A 21,719-nucleotide genomic window follows, 5' to 3' on the forward strand; every position below is an offset into this window, starting at 1 on the left:
AGCATTTTTTGAACTAGCTAAGCAAAGTCTATTTTTGAAGTAGACCGTTTGGCATTTCGTCGGCGTATCTGTTTGCCGTAGCATATGAAAATATGCGCCCTGATAATCAGTGTAAAATTACCAACATGATTTGAAGGTAAAAAATTATGGGGTAATGCAAAGCACACATAAATAGTGACCGACGACCAAGTGCTATTTTAATTGTGGTCTCATAATCTATTTTAAACTAAAAATACGTTCGTAATAATACACGACAATGAAGGAATAACAAAATGATAAACGAAATAATAACAAAAAATACGGAGTATTTTCTACGATGCATTGATAGTCGTCTGTACTTGTTTGAGCGCATGATTGTGGTACCAATTTATTGTGATACCCAATTATACACATGTTTTTCTATAATTGCTTCAATTACAGCAAAAACAAAACGCTAAGCCCTTACCTAGGTGGTGCCTCAAAAAAGAGAGAGAAAAAAAGAATAAACGAAAAGTTAGTTAACCAAAATTACATTGTGATTGTCAAAAGCTTCAATGGACAGCACAGATAAACAAAAGTTTGTGAACTCACATCTTATAAATTTAACTATTCATACCTATTTCTTAGCTTTCTTGACTCCGGTACTCATTTTTATATAAGTTATTTACTTATTTAGTTTTAGCTCAAACCTAAGCTGATGAATTCTACAATAAATTTTCAAATGACGTGTCACCTTCGTTTTCTTAATAATTGCTGACCATAAGGTCCATGTTTGATAAATAAATTATTCTAATAAAATGTTCCAAAGAGTTGGCACACTTTTTGTTCATTCAAAATGCTTCAATTTCATCGAGCTACGAGTATGCAAACGTGTGCACGAGCACGGCCTTTCATAATATGTTTCTGGCTGTTTCCGTGACTAAGCCAAAAGCTGGGCGATGCTTAACAAGCTGAACTTGATGAAGAAATATTTGCGAATCACAATTACACAAGAAAGGCTGAGCAGCTTGTCATTACTGTTCATTGAATATCAGAGTGCACACAGAATTGATTTTAATTAAGTTATTGACGAATTCGCTTTAATTAAATCGAGAGAATAGAGTTTCTAGAATTGAAGTTTATAGACGTTCGTGAGATAAATGGATACGCGAATTTTCCATTACAAATATAGAGATACAAATAGGTACCTACTCAAAGTACTTATGATTGTAATAAATTTTTGTGACTCGTTATGAATAAATATAATATACATATCATGTAAAAATGTTAATTGGATTTTTTTTATGACCTGTGCATTGAAAATTATTGATAAAATTGGCTCCAAATTTAATTCTACCCCGCGTCTCCATCAGTTCAAGTTCCGGCTCTGATGTTAGACAGACACTTAGATATACCGAATAAAATTTAACGTATATAATATTATGTTCTAGTATAATGTATTTTACTTTACCAATGACCTGATAGTAACTAGCAATACACGACGAAAGCGATAAAACGAAACTAGTTCGGTATGTATAGGCATATCGAACAGACAAAACTGCTAAAGGATTATTATAATTATTATTGTTATTAATTTTGTTGTAATCAGAATGGTGGTACACTAATATACTTATATAATAATTAATAGTACCCTGTCATAATATAGATGTATGATAAATTGATAACACACACACGTCTGGGATATCTATTTACGTATTTTATACATATAATTTATGTACCAATATTGGCAATATTAAAGATTAAAGAATGGGCAAGTTACTTAAAAATTAGTATCGCGATACATCGATACTAGATTATAGACTATACTACAAATCCCGTTTTCATACTGTTAAAAAATATTAATTATAATGAAATTACCTTTAAATATTCTTATGAAATTTTCATCTTCAACTGTAGACAAAGGTTTTATACCAAGGACAATGTAAAGTATAATATGTTCGTCTAATTTTTTTTGTTTATCTACGGCACTTTTATATTCAGTTAGTTTTTTTTGTTTTGTTGAAATTTGAGAATCATCATTTGATGTACTTGCTCTTTTACGTCCACCAACTTTTAAGTGTGAGTCGTATTTTTCCAATTTAGTCATGTGTAATCTCTAAAAAATATAATTAATTGTAATTATTAATTAATATTAAAAACTATATGTATTTTAAAAATATAAATTATTTAATATTATGGTGTACATATTTTATTGGTGCTTACTTTCAAACGCAGTCGAAAATTTGACGTAGAAATTATTGCTTCTTAATAATTCTTCTTTCTTTTTTTTCTCTTCGCATATTATACATTTAGCTTTTACATTAGAATTCACGTTTGTTATTTCATCAGAATTTAATATTGTATAAAATGTCCCGTCTAAGGATTTTGGAACATTAACCATTTAATCATCCTTATTTTTCAAAAATTAATAATTCAAATCTTAAGACAATGCACAACACTGGACAATAGTAAGGGGTCACTACTCAAACACTGAGTAGATGCATTATACGCCTGACACTGACAGAAAATATAAACCAATCGTCGGCGACCGGCGAAATACGAAGTTATATCGCTGATATGTCTACAGTTATATTTTATCGGCAATCAAGAGTCTTCAAACACCAGTTACTTAAATCTAACTTAGATTATGATTAACTAGTAATTTGAAAGTACTAACTACAAATTATAAAACTTGTTATTGGATAATTAGGAAAAAAAGTTACATAAATAAAACATAATTTTTGAATGTCGTTTTATGATTAAGACACTAGATACAAAAGCATTTAAATACACAATACAAGATAGTAGATACATTAAAATAAAGTATCTCGATACAAGATTCAATTGTATCTCAGATACGTATTTTAAATACTAGTATTTGAGTTATTGCCCAATGCCCAGGCCAGGATTGTAGATACTTAGCCACTTAGGTAGGTATTGCAGGTAACTTGTCTTTAGAACAACACAATAGTACAATACTAAATACTTGTCCGTGTAGTATTAAGATAATATATTATATAGGTTATCAATACTTACATTATAATAGTAGGTGTTTAGATGTTTACTCGATACTCGATAATCAATACATTTGATTATTTGAATAAAATTAGTCCTGGTTTTTTTAAACTTATGTATGTATAGTAATATACAATATATAATAAATGGTTAATAATATAGATTAGATTAATAATAACTTAATAGCAATAGTAATATTTTACTTATTAGGTAGGTACCTATTTTATCTACATATTTTTTTACATAGCATAAACTACAGTTATTAACTTAATTATTATATTTAATATTTATATTAGTATTGTAGTAGGTATTATTATACTACTATACTAGATATTGAATTATAGTAATTGTGGTATAATTTTAATGATTAAATCTAATGTACAAATGTACAGTAATTTAAAAGTCGTATAATTAATTTAATTTGTTTTTTATATGACTTATTTTCTTTTATCAAGAATATTAGTAATCATTTCGAAAATTACATCAGACGATTTTTTCCTAGTAAGGTTATTTATAAATTCAGCAGATGAAAATGTACGTTTGACTGCAGGTATTAAAGCACAGCCTAAACGAATAGCATTTTTTGTTTAAAATAATATAATTATTAATTATATTTATTAGTACAAATTTATTTTTATAGAACATGATCACACACCTCTTGCACCGGCTGCCCTACATTTATGTATAACCTTAGGATGACCATTGCATTTACCTAACCTGAATATAAAACTACATAGCCTTTAAAAATAAATGTTTCAAAGTAGATATTACTTTAATGTATCAAGTATCTTTCGATGACATATTTTTTACTCGATACATTGACTAAAAAATGTATTGCAAATTACACTACAAAATATACTTCTCACAGCTGCATTGGGATATAAAATAGCAGATACAATAATTGTATCCAAGATACTGCCCAACCCTACCCAGTGGAACCGAACCTAATTTAAGGGGTAGGTATACCCCCTTGTATTAATAGTTTTGAAGTATAAAACATTGTACAATTTTATAAATAATAGGAGTAAGTAAATAGGAGCGGAGGACGTAATATTACAGATAACTCGAACTAGTCTATTCATATAGAGTTTCGTAGCGTGCACAGTTTGATTGTGGTAAAAAAGCAGATAACTATGTATTTATAATTACTATAAATTCCCAATGGTACCTATATAGGTCAAATACATTTCTAAATACACATATGGAAAAACTAGGACTTAAAAAGGAAAAACGAAACCATAGTAAATCGCCTCAAAAAGGCCTCACATTCACAACACATAACCTCCTCATGGCCAGAAACAACTCTACCCCCCCCCCCTCCCTTACATGAGAATTATGTGGATTGAAATTCTCATTCAAACATTTAATAACTGAATGTCTGAAGTTCGAAAACTCGAGAAATAAACACCACATACCTCATCTTAGAGGGTCTAAGAGAATACCTCCAATCAAATATCAACATCATCAACTTTCTATTCGCGTTCACGTTCAAGTACAATTTGAAAAAAAATGTTCTCTCCAAACACTGCTATAATGTAAAATATATTTAAATTAAATGCAAATTAGAACTAAAGACCTAGTAGTTGATGTTTCAATAATCAATAAAAAAAAAAATTCTAAATGTACAACAGCAGCTGCAGCTGGTAGTTGGTACATGGTGTTTTACGAAATCCATACAAAATGATATCATATAAACTATACTATAGTATATAGTATTATAGTTATTAAATTAGTTATATCCGGAATTATAGGTATATATTTTTGTAGTACAAGAATATATAATTTTGAATAAATTTAGAATTATTCGATTTATTTGAACAAGACAAAAAATACATTACAATATGAAATAAACTATTATATAATATTACTGAACATTATATAGACAGGAAAAATTGAAATTATTTATAGATGTATGGGTAATTACACTTATAAGTTTATAGCTCAAAAGTTATTCAGTTATTGATCACTACGCTCAAACGACACACACTCACACAAGGTTCATTATGTAATAATTATTGAATAGGTACAATTATGTGTCCTTAAATCTGCATAAGATGTAAAATTGGCATTTTATATTTTTATATTTGCCAAAAGTATTTGACAGGGATCTCAGCTTAATACTGAATTGGTGTGAAATGTAGATTGCGTCCCGCGACATCTATTAAAAAACATGACGTAAAGAGATACACAATAATATATTAGCTTGATAAGTAGGTAAAGGAACAAAAATAATTAAAATGTTAGAAAATAAACAAAATATAACTATATAATTATTTAGTACACAAGAAAATTAAAAGCATTACTTGTTTAGACTTTGTGTGGGAATTATCTTACAAATGTTTTTCAGTTATTTACTTATAGTTAAATTATTATTAACAGTACATATTTTAGCTCATTTTCACTCATGTGTGCTTAAATAAATAATAATTTCAATTTTAAAATTATACCTTCAGAATATATCTCAATGATATATGATCAATGATCCTATGAGGCCAAGTATGTATATAAATATAGACTATAGTCTATAAAGTTACTAGATTAGTAGGTCATCATTCATCAATGTTCTTTAATTCTGTACAGATTAAAATTCATGTTTTTTTTAAATTTTAACTATTATTTTTAACTTGTGACTGTCAAAATATATGCCTTATTGTTTTGTACCAAAAAAACAATTTCACCTAACTTGATTTTATACCAAGTCTAAAATCATTAGTGTCTTAATGTTAATATAAAATACATTTTAACTAATATTTTCTTTGTGAAAAAATTAATAAAATTGATATTTAACATAGAGAATAATAATAAACAATTCATTTGTTTTTTTAAAAATACAAATACAAATAATAAATTTAAATACATTGATAGAGAAAAATAGAGGATGCTATACATTCTCCATATTTTATTATTTCTGTGTAGCATTCATCATACACTCTGCATTTTGAATACAAGTACTTGTGATTTTTAAAATTAACTAATTAATAGTAGCTGAATAACCCAGCTTTGCCTATATGCAGTTTTTTTTTTTGTGGCAAATTGTGTACCTTGACATATTTAAAAACAATTAAAATCACAAATAATACAATATTATTTTATTTAAATATTTTAGTTAAGAACTTACAAACTTACCTACTATTTTTATTATATACAACAAAACAATATATGAAACGTGGAAAATACACATTTAACTTAAATTGTTATGCAAATGTAACACATAAACAATAAATGAGAGTACAGATTTCATCTTAGTTAAGAATCCTTCAACATTAATAGTAAAACATTCATATTGATACACATAGACATAAGTGTACCATAATTATATATATTTATTAATTATTTATTATAACATCAAATTATTTTAAACATTATAATGTACCAGTGGTTCCCAACTAGGGGTAATTTAGATATTGCATGGGGGAATATAGTAATGATTGAATAACAAGAATTTTGTTGTTAAAATAATTATGTCACTTTACAATCAGTAAAATTGAAAACAATAAATTAATTTTTGGACAGTTGTCCATCGATAACAATTATACGAGTATTTTATAATGATTGACCTCTCCACAAGTAATCTAATATTGATAGGTACAACATTTTATTATATAGTGTAATAAATTGTTATTATGTATAACTAAAATAAAAGAAAAATAGGTCGTCTAAACGAAGAGAGGAAGAGAATTTTAGAAATTTACATGGGGGACGTAGAATAAAAGAGGTTGGGAACCACTGTAATATATTTATCTTAGCTTGTAATATAAAAATTTAAAAAAACAAATAACTTAAAAAATAAAAGTACACATTAAGCTTATATTTATTATTTTGCAAGACCATTGTAATGATATTACATTTTTTCAAACAGTTTTCAAAAATATAGTGTTACTGGTATTTATTTGGTTACAAATTAAATAAATAAGGATACAATACAAACAAATTATATGTTTAAATTTTAACTAATTGTAACAAATATGGTTGTCAAAAACAGAATTTAAAAGCCTGGTTAAAAAAAAAATAATAATAATATAATTACTATATTTTTCTCTAATTGAGCTTCAAATAATCATCAAAATGAGTAAAACTTAACAGTATAGAACAAGTAACATTTTTAATTAAAAACCCATAATTCATCTAAAATACCAAAGGATGGCTTATAGGTTTAAATAAGTTACTTGATTTTAAATTTAAACATAATTGAAATGCCTGAAACACTTTTTACAATAAAAAAATTTAGTATAATTTTAATCATAATCTAATATTTGATTATACATTTATAATTGACAATAAAAAAACATAATTTTTTAAATCTTGAATAGAACAGCAATATTAAACTAAAAGAACCATTTTGAGATACATTCAAAGGAAAACATCCAAATAAGTAATATCTGATTCCAATCAATCTCAAACAAAGTTCCAAACTATTCCTATGAGACCAAATTTAGAAACTCTTTAATAAATGGTTTTCTATGAGCCCCTTCTACTGAAAGAAAAGACTTTCACAAATGTGATGAGTTTTGTATTGTTGTTAACTGTCAATAATTATTTTCTACAAAATTATGATATCAGATTCAATCAATTTTTAATACTGATAAAAAAAAGGTTGTATAATATGGAATGCTGATTTGCTTATATATATTATATTAGACTTCACTAAACTATGCTATTTATCTATTCTTTACTGTAATACTATACTGTAATATACTATATTAGGTATACTAAACTATGCTACTATCTAATTTGTAACAAGAAAAGCAAAAATAATTTTTTTTCAATACTTATTAAAGCAATCACTATTAAATCTACATACGATGCCCCAGTTCATCAATGCCCCACAACTCAAAAATTGGTTTTTTGGGTATAATGTGTTTTATATATTGATTCTCTATGTAATGAAACGTAAATTATAATATTGAAAATGGTCTCTCTTGGACAATAATTTAACTATATTTTATTGTGTTATTAAACCAAAATCATTATAAGATGGTGTAAAAACTCGAATTTCTTATAACTTGAGTTGTTAAAGTTTTGAACTGAAACATCGATAATATAATCATTCATCACTATAATCAGCGTAAATATATTTTTGTTAAAATAAAAAAAAAAAATTTGAAATTATAAATCTACTTCTTATACTATATTTCTTTCACCTATATAATGTTATAATTTAAAAAAATTAAGTTATTATTCACTTCTTTAGATTGCAGTGCATCAATTTGGAATCTTCATAATGAACTATATACTTATTATATTTTGCCTTTGAGATTTTTACTTCTGTACTGAAATCGTGATTTTTAAAATATGCTAAAAATAAAATGTAATAATAAAACATGATTATTAAGTACTATACATTTATTCTTTGCAAGCCGTACCTAATTTTTCTTTATTAGCATAAACCAGTAAATTCCATATATTCAGTTTAGTTGTTTGAAGCTCCTTCAAATAATTCATTAAAAACGACTCATATCCATTTACATGTAACCCCACTTTCAACATACATAATACTATTTCAGTAAATCCTTGAGATTTGAAAGTGCGGAAATATATACATCCAACAGGAATACCGTCTTCCATCATGGCCAACGTTTTTATTTCTCTAATTATTACAAAAAATGATAAATATATAAATATAAATACAAGAATTTGAAAATTTAGTTTGAAAGAATGACGTAAGTTGAAAAACAAATCTTATGAATGACATATCACTTAAAAAATTATTGTTTCTATTGAATTATATATAGGTCTAAGAATTTATTACAAATATTATTATTCATACAATGACTAAATAAATTTATTTGAATGATTTAATGAAGCGATAATAATTTTAAAAACAGAATTGAATTTGTCATCAAGATTACTTAAGATTGTTTTCCCACAATTTTGATTTTTTGATTATAACTTCTCCTCCAAAAAGTGAATATGAGAATCTTTTAGTTTCTCTTTGGTAAAATAACGTTTTAGGAATTTGGGGGGAGGGCTAATTTAAAAATGTGGATAAGTCGATTTCAAGAAGACTTGACAACAAATTAAAATCTGTTTTTATAACTCTTATCACTTCCATATATCAATCGGTATGCTTGTCGAAAAAACATGTCTTAAATCCTATCTTGCGCGTGTGTTAGACTAAGATAGCAAATCACCAGGAGAAATCCTTTAATTATACTCACTTATTTTCTTTTTTTTTAATTTTCTTTTAAACCTAATATATATTCAAAAATATGCTTTTAGATTTGAATTATGCTAATGTAGGTAATAGATTTAAATAGCATATCTATAACGCTATATTTTACAATAAATAAAAAAAGTATTAGATTGCTTTAAGATCTAAACTTTGTTAGTTGATATAAGTATATAACCAAATAAAATAATAAATTGAATTGGTTATCACTTATCACATACACATATTGAAAAGTTTCAACAATTAAATTGCATATGCATATTTTGCTGAATGGTTTTTAAAATGATAAGTTTCAATAATTAACTTTAATAGAGGTAACAATATACTTACTCATCTGTTTCCAATCTTGAAATGTATGTATCGGGAAGTCTAGGTAACTGAGTTTGGTACATATTTCTGAGTTCTTTTCGGCATAACACACATTTTGTAAGATTTGACGAACGATCAAATACTATCATTTCTATTCCTGCATGTTTGGCTTTTGCAAGAGTTTCAGGTTTATTCTGGTGTGTTATAAACCCCTAATTAATATAAAATTAATAATTAGTAACTACATTTAAAATTGAATAGATAGTAAATTATAAAATACCTAAGATTATTAATTTGTGTATTTTGAAATAAAATATGTAGTATAATTATAAATATTAAAATATGTAGTATTTGGCATCATTTTAAGTGGGTCACTTGTAAATGAACTAAATGTTATAATGAGATAAAAATGTTAATACTATAAGTTTACTTAATGTGATCACTGCCCATTGACAGCTATTTATCAAGGGTTCACTTAGTCAAGGGTCCACCCCAACCCTTCCACCATAAGTTGCCTTGAAACTGTGATATCTAATATTATAAACACAAAATACATTGTACTCAATATATATAACAAACATACCACATACACATAAAAAATGAAAGTCTTGGACTTCCTATCTCTGCATATCTCTTTTTTGGGGAGGGGTGCTTTTACAAGTCATTTAGACTCTTGGCCGCCAAAACTACTTCCTTCCATCACTTTCCATCATATGCCTGCTCCCAGTCCACTCCAATTTCTTCAAATAATTCCTTGACGCTATCCTTCCATCTTTTCCGCGGTCTTCCCCTTGGTCCTTTCCCCTTGCCATGTATGTCAATGCTAGTTTCAACATACTTCCATCGGTCCGCCATACATGACCTGCCTATTCTATCCTTGTCCCTCTGGTGAATTGGACCACATCTTCTCTTTTGTAAAACTGGTACAGTTGGGCGTTCGTTCTTATTTCCCATTTCTGTTCTGTATTGTTGAATACGAGCCCATACATGTTTCTAAGAACTTTTCTCTCAAATAACCGAAGTATTTTATCATCGCCTCTCATTGATGCCCATGTGGCACATGCATTGCATATCTCTAACCAGTATATATGTTACTGCCACCATTAGCCCCATCATTAACAAAATTCTAATATTAACATTTTTAATGTCTAATCTAAGCACATTTACTTCATTGGCTCAAACACTCGAAACACTTCAAATTAAGATACTATTGGTACTATGGAAAGTTCACTGATTGTTTGTTATTGAAAGAAAAAAAATGCAAGTGTAGTAATTTTAAATTTTATCTTAACATTTATTTTGTTATGTATATTTACCTTTAGAGATGTGTTGGCACCAAAATTAAGATTTAAACACTCAAATGTATCCATAATATTATCCTTTGCTACATAGTTTTTAAACATTTTATCATAATTTACACCTGGTATTTTTACTCTAAAATCATTTATAAAAATCAATTTTTATCAAAACTTATAATTTATACCTAGATAAATTAAAACTAATATTATAAGAAAATAATTAAAATTATCAGCATAAAAACAATGCTTACATTATAACGTTTTCAAATACAATACATTTACTCAAATTCTTACTCATACGTCATATTATTTTTAAATAATAAATATTTTTCAAATTTATAATCATGCAGTTTGATTTAGAACAAATAATATTTAGATATAGGTAATATTTTTACACAAATTATAAATTACCCATCTAAAAATTATTATCATATGATGTATTGATGTAATAATTATGATTTCATTTTTTAACAAAAAATATAAAAAAAATTTCTATGATTAATCCATCCTCTGAATAATCTGGACTGCTACATAATACGGAAAAAGGCAAAAATCTCTTAAGAATACGCCATATCTGCATATGTTATCTTCGTCATACTAATTCATAATATACCAAAATGTACGCTCAACAGTCTCAATTGAGTATTGTTAGCTTAGAGCGAATTACCTATTTAAAAAAAAATGTAATTAGCTTCCAGTAAAATACTATTAAAGCTCAAATTTACCTGTAATCAAACTTAAATGTAAGAACATTATCTGTGTTTCCCTAACACTCCTGTTGGTCTTTTACGATATTTTAATTTTTAAGCGAATTGTAATCATAACTCAGTTAAAAATTAAAATATCATAAAAAACCATCAAGAAAACACAGATAATGTTTTTACATTTAAGTTTGATAATAGGTCAATTTACTCTAATATTTAAGCTAACAACACAAAAATACGAAATTGAAACTGCTGGACTTGTATTATGATATATTATGCCTTAGTAGGACCAAGACGGAGACAATATATGCGGGTGTCGCGTGCTCTTAAGTAAATTAACTTAACTGCAGGTAAGTCTGATCGATCAAATTTTGGATCAACATCATATCAAACTCTATAAACCATAAATATGTAAAATGTGAATACTCGAGATGAACATTGGCACTCTAATTCATTTCACATTATAATATATGTCAACCATCAAGAGATTAAAAAGGATGTTTTTTTTAAAATTTTACTATAACTAAAAAACCACTTATTCACTCGGCCACCTACGTCACGCAGTGCTGTAGTGGAGAAAATGCTCGGTTTTTAATCAATTATTTTTGATCTATTATATAATAATAAATTATTTCACCAATAACAGTGATGATTACAATATTAGAAGAAATAACTACAAGTTACATTTCGTTTACGTCAAGTCTAGCATTATGAACAACACTCGCTCAACGACCACCTTCGCAAAGGGCCAAAATTACAACGCAATATCGTAAGTGTTATCATTAATTTTCAATTTTTAAGATTCTTCTTCGGTGCCGATATCAAACAAATGTTCAAACAAATTCTGGAGCACCCAACTGACAGAAAATACCAATGTAGTATAGCCCTATTCACCAATATCAACTCAACACCAACACCTACAGGCTTGCGACGTTACCTTATCAAGCCATCAGAACACTAAGTCAGTTAGCTGATCATCCAATAACATTACAAATACTACATAAGGATTATTTATGTGGATGACATGAAGTTATGTCTGAAGATGATTCTGTTGATATGAATTAGTCATATCATATACACCTTGCATGGATTTTGTGATAGCTCAGTGCTTGTCTTACATACGCCGTAGACGTCTATATCATTGTCATAGCTGACCTTGGCGTCAAAAACACGAGTGACTCCATTAAAGAAGATTCGGTTCCCCGTCTAGAACTGTGAGACTTGACAACTTATCCACGAGTTTGTACCAATCTTGAACGTACCATTAAGTCATGTGTACTTGTAGACTGTTCCATCATACCTCTTTATTGGGTAGCTAATGAGCCATATCGATGGTCCTCATTTCTGGCCAATCACGTCACTTAGATACAGCAACTGGTTCTATGCGCCACTAGGAAGCACGATTTCTCAGGTGCAACCCTAAAGATGTAGCCTCTCGGTGGCAAACTCATAACATATGATCTGTGGTGAAGATGACCCATCTGGCTACCTGATCGACCCAAATGACCCAACATTACTCTTCTGACATTCTGACACTCTTCGATATCAACTGTCTCAGAGGAACGTCCAGTGTTTATCACTGCTTGGTAATGCCGTAATCTCTGACATTATATCCACGTATTCGAGCCCAGATTTTGTCAGTTCTAACAACGCTTTGCGTGAACAGCATACACTCCTTCCGTTTAACCGGGTACAAAAAAAGGTACATAGTTGATGCTTAAGATATCTTAACAGTTCATCGGGCTTATGGGAGGCTAACGTCAAGTCCTGCAAGTACATCATGAAGCACCGTCAAGTATATACGCATAAAGAACTCGAGACGCTATTTGCCAGATAGGTGCTATAATGAATTTAAGAACTCCGAGTGCTATGTATATGGACTCAGCAACTACTTCTGGGCACTTTCTGATTGAAGAACCCTTACGGCGTTACTTACAGTGTCCAGTCTTGATTATGTCGACACTCTCTCCAATCGTTTCAACCACTAGGAGCTACTCCAGCAGTAGCAGCAATTTTGGCGACAGTGGTAGTCTAATTACCTGAACACCATACAACAAAGCCTCAATAGCGTCCTACTGATGTGATCTTCAAGTGGATAATTTTTTAAGAGTGATTGTGTGAAGGATTAACGCACATCACATCTTCAATTGCCATTGGCTAGAGTTACATCCAAGTACTTAGTACATACGACAAATATGGTGCGAAATATTACACATCTCTATATAAAAATTATTTCTCTATTAGTATTATTAAAAAAAAAAGACTTTCGCCTTTAAATCCGAACCCTATTGATTATCTATCATCATTCTCAAGATGTTAGTGGTTCTACATGCGATAACCTACGACCGTGGTTAATGGTTATACAATAATTTGAAGTTTTTGTACATACATTAAAATTTATTAGCTACCTAAGTACAAAATACTCTATTTTTGCACATAACAATACAGGCCCCTACTAATTATTATTGAGGAAAAGCAAATTGTATACAAAAAATTAGTTCTTTTTTTCAACATGCAATAACCCAATAATATTGTAGCATCTACTCCTGACGAGTACTTTCAGATTTCTATACATATACTTTAATTTCAAATACTATTAACTCTTAAATTCAGTTATTAGAATTTTATGAATTTTATTCCAATAATTAAAATACCATTTAAATAAACATTGTTACTCCATCAGTTATGTTAAAAATGATGAAAATAAATTGCATCAAAAGTTTACAAAAATTTAGCAAGCATTGAAAAATAGATAACTTAGTAGATGAATAGAAGAATGTCAAACAGGATATGATTATTGAGAGATGGTGAAGGAGTCTTCTACAATTAGTGAAATTGAAAATATTCCTTTTTAAAAGAAAATTGTGAATTTTATCCTATCTTGAAGAGAACTATCATTATTTATTAAATCTTTGACAAATGGAAGTAGACGTTAGGACCTGGCTATTTGGACAAAGGAACAATTGAACATCAAAAAAATAATACTAATAAATCAATCAACACAAATATCAATGTAAAAATTAAAACATAATATGTCAATATCAAAAAAATATATTTATCATAATTATAAGCCCAAACGGTCAGTATTATGATATTTAAAAAAAAAAATTTATAATTTTATATCAATTAAAATTTAATTTAATATTTTGGGAGATTCTACCTAAAAATTACATTTTAGTTTAAAATATATGAATTAAAGCCAATGACTGTTCATAATTTAAGACCAGATTTTGCATAAAATGCATGGTGCTATTTTCAACATCATATACATGCAGTCAACGAGTGTCCACAAATCATTACTTCATTGATTAAATATCAAAATTTTAAAGTGCATATTTTTGCATATTCTAACATTAGTGCATGTTCTGCATATTTTTTCATATTTTAACAACAAATCGTACAAAAATACACCTAACGATCTAAAAAGGTGTTGAGCAAAAAAATCAGATTATAGTACGTTTATATAATATAATTATCAAATATTTTACATCTCAAAGAATATTCGAAAGCTAAAAATAGGTTAGGTTATTATTTTTCCAATCAACATATTACATCAAATTGTTCGTACTTTTTTACTATTTATATCAGTATACCACTAATGTATCTACTATTTAATTTTAATAAAATATTTTTTACACTTTATCAATGATTAAAAATTAAATTGCAATCTAACAAATTACATTATTGTATTACATATTTGTTATATTATACATTTTACTTTTTGTTTATGAAAATTTTAATAAAACTCACAAATAATTATCACTGACAAAATTGAAATCAAATATAAAATGTAATAAAAATTGAAATTTTATTTTGTATCTTTTACATCTTTTTCTTGCATCTTTTGACTTTTTTTTAGTGCATGCATGTCTGCATGCATATTTTAAAATTCAAACTGCATACAAATCTGGTCTTTATTCATAATAGTATAATACAACAATAATGGTATGGTATGGTATCATATCATACCTTAAAGTATATAATTGAATATTACTGATCACCAAATTTTATAATTTTTATCTGGAATCACCCAAAATATTTCACCTCATGAATATACATTAAACATTTTGATTGAAATTGTATTAAAGTAAATACAAATAATATGAAGGAGAATGACCGTTTTTGATGTTGTAATTTAATTTTTGGCATATTATGATAAATATAAATAACAATTTTTGATATTGTATTTTAATTATTATTTTATTTTATTATTATTTATAAATATTAATTTATGTACCATATTTTTTTACATCCTAACAGCTATGTGCATTTGTTTCTGTTTGTCATTTATATGTCTATTCTAACAACAATGTGTATGTGTAGTATAGAAAAGATATTTAGGATGTTAGGTCTTGTTAAAACATGGTTCCGTTTAACAATGTGTGAGAATTATTTTTTGGTTCATGTATGTTAGGTTTACATAGAAAAAAAGTTAGAACTTAATTTAGCAGAAAAAGTTGTTGATGAATTTGGTAAAAAAAGAAGATTGCAATTTGTGTTCAATTATTTGGTAAGTGTAACATGTAAAATGTAATATTATATAATAACTACCTTTAAAATTGTATTGTGATAAATGATAATATTATTTTTGAAAATACACATAATACATTGGTAAATGTTTGAATATTAATACAAATTTAAGCTAACCGCCCTGAATTTTTGCCTGTGAAGTGTGAGTGCCCTTGTTAACAACTGATTCGATATACTATATTACTAATAAATTATTAATAATTTATAAACTGTCATAATAGCAATAAAAAAATGTATTTAGTAATACAAATTAAGAATGCTTACCCATTCAAACAATTGTCGTTTATTATTCCTGGCATATTGGAATTAATTACATGTGAATAACATTGACTAAGAGTCAGTTCATTTAATTTGATGTTTAAAGCATCTAAAACATAAAGTTGATTAAAATTAACAGAAATTATTAATTTGTGTAACTAAAATAAATAGCATACCTAACACTTTTTTTGGAAATGAAGTATTCAAAAAATTTGGATTCCATATAGGCGAATCAACTGCATACACTTCTCGTTCTAATGAATCCATAAATCTTAATCAAAAAAAAAATTAAGTCTTACTATAACACTATTATTTATATAGAAATAAAATGTACTTTTAAGTATAATTACCGTGGTACAATTTTCTTGAACACGCATCTTTTAGTGTAGGTACATTTTTTTGATTCATTGAGACACCAATTGGTGAGAGATGTTCTAAACACCTTTAAGGTGTATTTTAAAATATCCTGGCCAAATATTTTACTGCTTGTATAACTTGGTTTTATTATAGGACGATTGGAAGTGGGAGTAAGACAATACTCTTGGTACCTAAAAAATATCATTGAATTCATCATTATATAATGTATTTGGATACAACATTGTGTGTAGAAAATAATAAATATACTAAATACCTCTGATAGTAAAATTTATAACTGTTATTGTATCTTAATTTATTGGAAGATTGAAGCTTGTCTGGAGTAGCCCATATCCAACTATCAAAGTTGTTTGAAGTTATTTGGGTGATTTTAAATGCAACTTTTAAAAACTAAAACATGTAATTATTTATTATTATCATGGATACTTCAATATATTTCAAATAATAAGTCAATATATTTTAAATTTAAATATAATACAGCTATGATAAAACAAATATTAGTTTGTATAATTTTATTGAAGACTTACATAGAGATTAGGCGAAAACACATACAAGCAAAAATTCTTTAAAACATCAATTATAGTTGGAGACTCAAACGGTGGTTTTTCGATTGAATCTTCAATTGAAATCATGGATTCAGGACTTATATAATGTTTAATTTCCTAAATCATAAAAAACACAATAAATTATTGAAAAATTAGTTTGATAACACCTGATAATATTAATTTAACAATTTCTAATAATAAATGGTCACATTTATTTATTCATCATCTATAAACCATTGCACATGAAGTACCTGATTCATTACTTTAATTTATGACATACTAAGTTACTAAGCTTTTCTTATGTTGAACCTTGACTTAACAATTTACTTACATGATAAATGTAATCTTTACAATGTTTTAGTAAAGAATCTCTTTCAGCATCAGAGGGCAATTTTGACAGATGTTCTATTTCATCTTTTATATTTTCAAAATCAAATATTAATCTCAACAAAGCGTTTAACATTTTTTCTGAAGCATGTACCAAATGTGATACATGATCATCTAATAAAAGAAAACAAAAAATAATTAAAAGTCTTGAGTATATATTAATATAAATATACTATATATAAGCATATTAATAAAGGTTCCGTACAAAAAAGTAAATTATGCATTAAACATAATCATAATCATAAATCACCTGATATCGTTATCATTAAATTTCAATGTGCAAAATGGTAGTAACCATTCATTTTAAACAAAAGACAAATAAAACTATTTTAAATAATTTTGAAAACATCATTACACGATGGGCTCTTTTGTTATATTCCTTTCCTTTTGTTATATCTGTGATCTGTGCTGTGTCTACTCATATCGACTATGTTTCATCGATATTAATTCAAATATAGTTTCATTAAAAAAAGGATTAATCATTTGTTATAATTGTATAACCAGAATAATAAACTAATGATTTTTTCATAATATTGATATATTTTACTGTTAATTTATTAGTAGGCAGCAGACACTAACATAAATTATAGACATTTCAAGTATTTCATGTAGGTAGTTAGTGTAATTAATTATTTTATTCACTTTAAAAATTAATTCATGATATTTCACTTTATTTAACCATACTTAAATATAGAACAGAGTAATATTTAAAAATGTAAAATCAAAATATTTATCTAAATATGATTATGTAACATAATAACATTAATAAATATGTACTTACATAATTTATGGTTACAATGAGATTGGTCGCAAACTGAATTCATTGACGGTTTATCAATTTCCTCATTACAAATCCATCTATGGCAAACACAACTTAAAATCTAGAAATAAATTTAAATATTACAGTATGTAGCTCTACTACTCATCAATATGCAATAATATTAGTTTAAATATTTTTCATACACATTGCACAGACACTTTTAGTGTATGAATAAAATAGTTAGCTAATAGGTAATATTGTAATAATAGTTAACTATTTAAAATAGAATTTAAAGTTTTGATGGGCTACAAGCAGTGGCAGCTCATTTACATGTGCACAAGTGCAAGTGCCTACCCAAACTCAAGAAAAATTTTAAAATTTTAAAAATAAATCATAATAATACTACATGTTTCCAAATATGAAAATATAAATAATGAAATTCAGAATATGAAAATAATATAATATTTGGATTGGGTTATTGGAAGGCCAAATCGTTGGGCGGTTGTCCAGGCTGGAACGGTGTTGGTCTGTATAGTATTGGAGCGGTGCATAAATTGTGTACAGTGTAAAAATTTAAACAAGTGAAAGCACGCAACCAGGGATATAAATTATAATGGAATTGATGTGCACATTAGTTTCCAATTAAATTAAATAAGCCAAATAAATTTTTTCAGCAAATTATTTTTAATGTCGCCATCGAGCATCGGCATCATATTTATTTTTACTCTCACTCGTCTATTAATATATGTCCTTAAATATTCAAAAATTTAAAAAGAAATACATAAAAAAACGAGCCAATGTGACACTTAATGTCTACTGCCGATAAAGATCCCACTTTTCTTGTTTAATTATTTTTGCTTTCATTTAAATTTCTTTAAAATTTTGCATTTTATTTAACATTATTATTGTTATAACGTCAACTGCCTAACTATTGTTATTATATCAAGTATGTATTTGCCTATTTTGTATTCTAAGGGTACTACCTATAATTCATTGTTAATAAACAAATTAATTAATTAATTAATAAAATTAATAAATATATTAATAATGTACCCATATCATGTTTAGTATCAATACTGGGAATTCGTTTGTACAAAATTAAAACGCTGACTACCTGTAAAAATGTATAATATAGGTAGGTACCTAGTTAACGTGCGATTAACATTTATCTATTTACAGGCTACAGACACACAGACTCAAAATGTTTAATAAGCTAACCTATGACAAATAATAAAAATACACATAATAATAACTATCGTACCCGACACGGCATATAATTTGCGATCTTAATAAGCTTAGTCATTCTAGGTACCGCCACCACAATCTCCAGATTACGCTGTCTGAACGACAAAATCGTATCGGTGATATCGTCCATTTCCCTGTAGTTACTTAACAAAGAACAAGCAACAATACTTTGACGCTGTTTTAGTTGAAAAGTTCCGTTGTACCAGCCACCAGGTTAATTGTTTTGCGGACAAACAGGTACGAGCCGTATGCGTGACGAGTGTATGTATGGCAGCCGTACAACTATAACAAATACAAATTATTACAACAATGCACATTATACAATATTTGTAGCACTCAGACATCAATAATAATACTTAGGTACACGCCGCTTGGCAGTTGGTAGGTATAAATGTATGGTATTATAGTGCAAGTGTGCAACCAGTAACCACAGCACCGGCCGGCACCAAACAATGGTAGATAAGTCTCCGTAAGAAGCAACAAGCGTCGTCGAGGTACAAAATATATGTTGGTATATTTACGTAAATAGATAACGAATTGTATGATAAGGAGACAAGCAGGCCGAACCGCGGAGCTTCAAGATTACCGACAGAGATGGTGAGTAGGTACAGAATGGACTATGAAACGTAAACGAAAAACTTAATATGACCGGCCAATGACTTGCCGTCGCTAACTCGCAACTCACTATACTCAGCTGGAGACGTGTACCGCGTAAATACGTTGTCAGCTGCAACCTACAACACCGCCCGTCGCGTTTGTTCAAAAAACACCTGTATAGGCGGCGCTCGACTGAGGCGCGCATACTCCTCCGACATCATTCCCCGGACGGGTGTACGTCCGCAGCAGAATCGGCTGACAAGCGGCCCGAGCAACCTTCGGTGCCACCTCCCCCTTCTCGCCACCGTTCACTGCGGCCTCGCGCTCCTCCCAGGATACAAACAAAATGGCGTGATTTCTATATCCCTGATTTGGGTCAAGTCTGTTCGATACCCTTACGCAGTGGCGTAGGGGGGGGGGGGGGTTAACTCACAAAAATTGTTTAATATTGACGATGTTTTCATTAATAAATTATTTTCAGATAAAATTTGTCAACAATTTGTTTAACCCTCCAAAAAAAAATTCTGGATACACTGCCCCTACGTACTTATTTGTGACTTCTCGCACCTATCGAAGGACCCGGCTATCAAAAAGTTACGGAAATACCAAATTATGCTATGTCGTTCATATCGTGGTCTGTCCGGTGTGATATGACATTAAGTTATAGATAGTGCTCGAATTGGGTGGGTGCATAGGTGGACGAACTTCCACTACGTTCTATTTTTTTTTTTGCCTAGACCACGGGATGGAACAAACTAACACCCGAAATCATTTTTATTAAAATGTGGAGCAATTCGAGCACTGGTTTAAAGACACTGTTCAAATGGAAACAAAATATTCAGCTTGTAAACTTATATTCATATAATGTATTTTAACATTACCTGCTTATTGTCAATATTGACTTATTAATAATATTAAAATTATGGCATTATAAAGTAAATTATGATATTAGCCAAGCTCTTTTGAATAATGCCATACAAGAAATGATAAAAAATTTGAATTAGTAACTTGGCATCAAACACAAGATAACACAAGATTGATCATCACATCTTGTTTAATAGGTAATACTGTGCACTAAATTGATTAATTATATATATAATATATTTATTAAATTAATTGTATTTAACTTAATATTCTACAAAATAATAAAAAGATAAAATATTACAAATACATATCTACAAATAAAGAAAATTTTATTCAGAAAAATCAAAGATTTATTGACTTTAGATACAACTATTATACCATACCAGTTTAATCCCAGTTTATTTTATTAATATAGTACATAAGTGTCTAGTTGGGTCCCTATTTTTTTTGGTAAATATGGCTTTGCGTCTTATGGACGCGTCACGTTAAACGGGACAAAATAAATTGAATGCATACGAAAGTTAATTATTTTTCAGATGTAAGTACAACGTAATTTTTTAAAAATGAATCTCTTTAAAAATGTACATGAAATTCACACGGACATTTTAGATTATTATTATAAAATCAAAAGTTTATAATGTTTTAACAAACTAACCTACTAATTAAGAACAGTTAAATGTAGGATTGTAGCGAACATTTATATAA

At 28.1% G+C, this 21,719-nt stretch overlaps 1 protein-coding gene across 1 annotated transcript; it reads right to left on the reverse strand.

Annotated features, from left to right (window-relative positions):
- Window positions 1-7,327: 7,327 nt before the first annotated feature.
- LOC111041201 (histone acetyltransferase KAT2B-like) lies at window positions 7,328-20,321 on the reverse strand. The gene is made up of 14 exons (XM_022325414.1): window positions 19,910-20,321; window positions 19,570-19,835; window positions 18,330-18,429; window positions 17,493-17,662; window positions 17,144-17,278; window positions 16,873-17,006; window positions 16,592-16,789; window positions 16,418-16,512; window positions 16,248-16,350; window positions 16,101-16,158; window positions 10,768-10,842; window positions 9,473-9,663; window positions 8,337-8,560; window positions 7,328-8,268 (listed from the first exon to the last, which is right to left on the reverse strand). Exons 2-14 carry the CDS (start codon window positions 19,681-19,683, stop codon window positions 8,153-8,155), a joined length of 1,713 nt encoding a protein of 570 aa, XP_022181106.1. The 5' UTR covers window positions 19,684-19,835; window positions 19,910-20,321; the 3' UTR covers window positions 7,328-8,152.
- Window positions 20,322-21,719: the final 1,398 nt, after the last annotated feature.

This window comes from Myzus persicae, unplaced genomic scaffold, assembly GCF_001856785.1.
Source record: "Myzus persicae strain clone G006 unplaced genomic scaffold, MPER_G0061.0, whole genome shotgun sequence".
In the NCBI taxonomy this organism is placed as follows: Eukaryota; Metazoa; Arthropoda; class Insecta; order Hemiptera; family Aphididae; genus Myzus; species Myzus persicae.

Excerpts from the sequence above, each read along its gene's own strand:
- LOC111041201 (XM_022325414.1), bottom strand. The coding sequence starts at position 19,683 with ATGGACGATATCACCGATACGATTTTGTCGTTCAGACAGCGTAATCTG. Across the intron at positions 17,007-17,143 it reads TGTTTTCGCCTAATCTCTAT|TTTTTAAAAGTTGCATTTAA; the intron begins GTAAGTCTTCAA and ends TACATGTTTTAG. Across the intron at positions 16,351-16,417 it reads ATTTCCAAAAAAAGTGTTAG|ATGCTTTAAACATCAAATTA; the intron begins GTATGCTATTTA and ends TTTATGTTTTAG.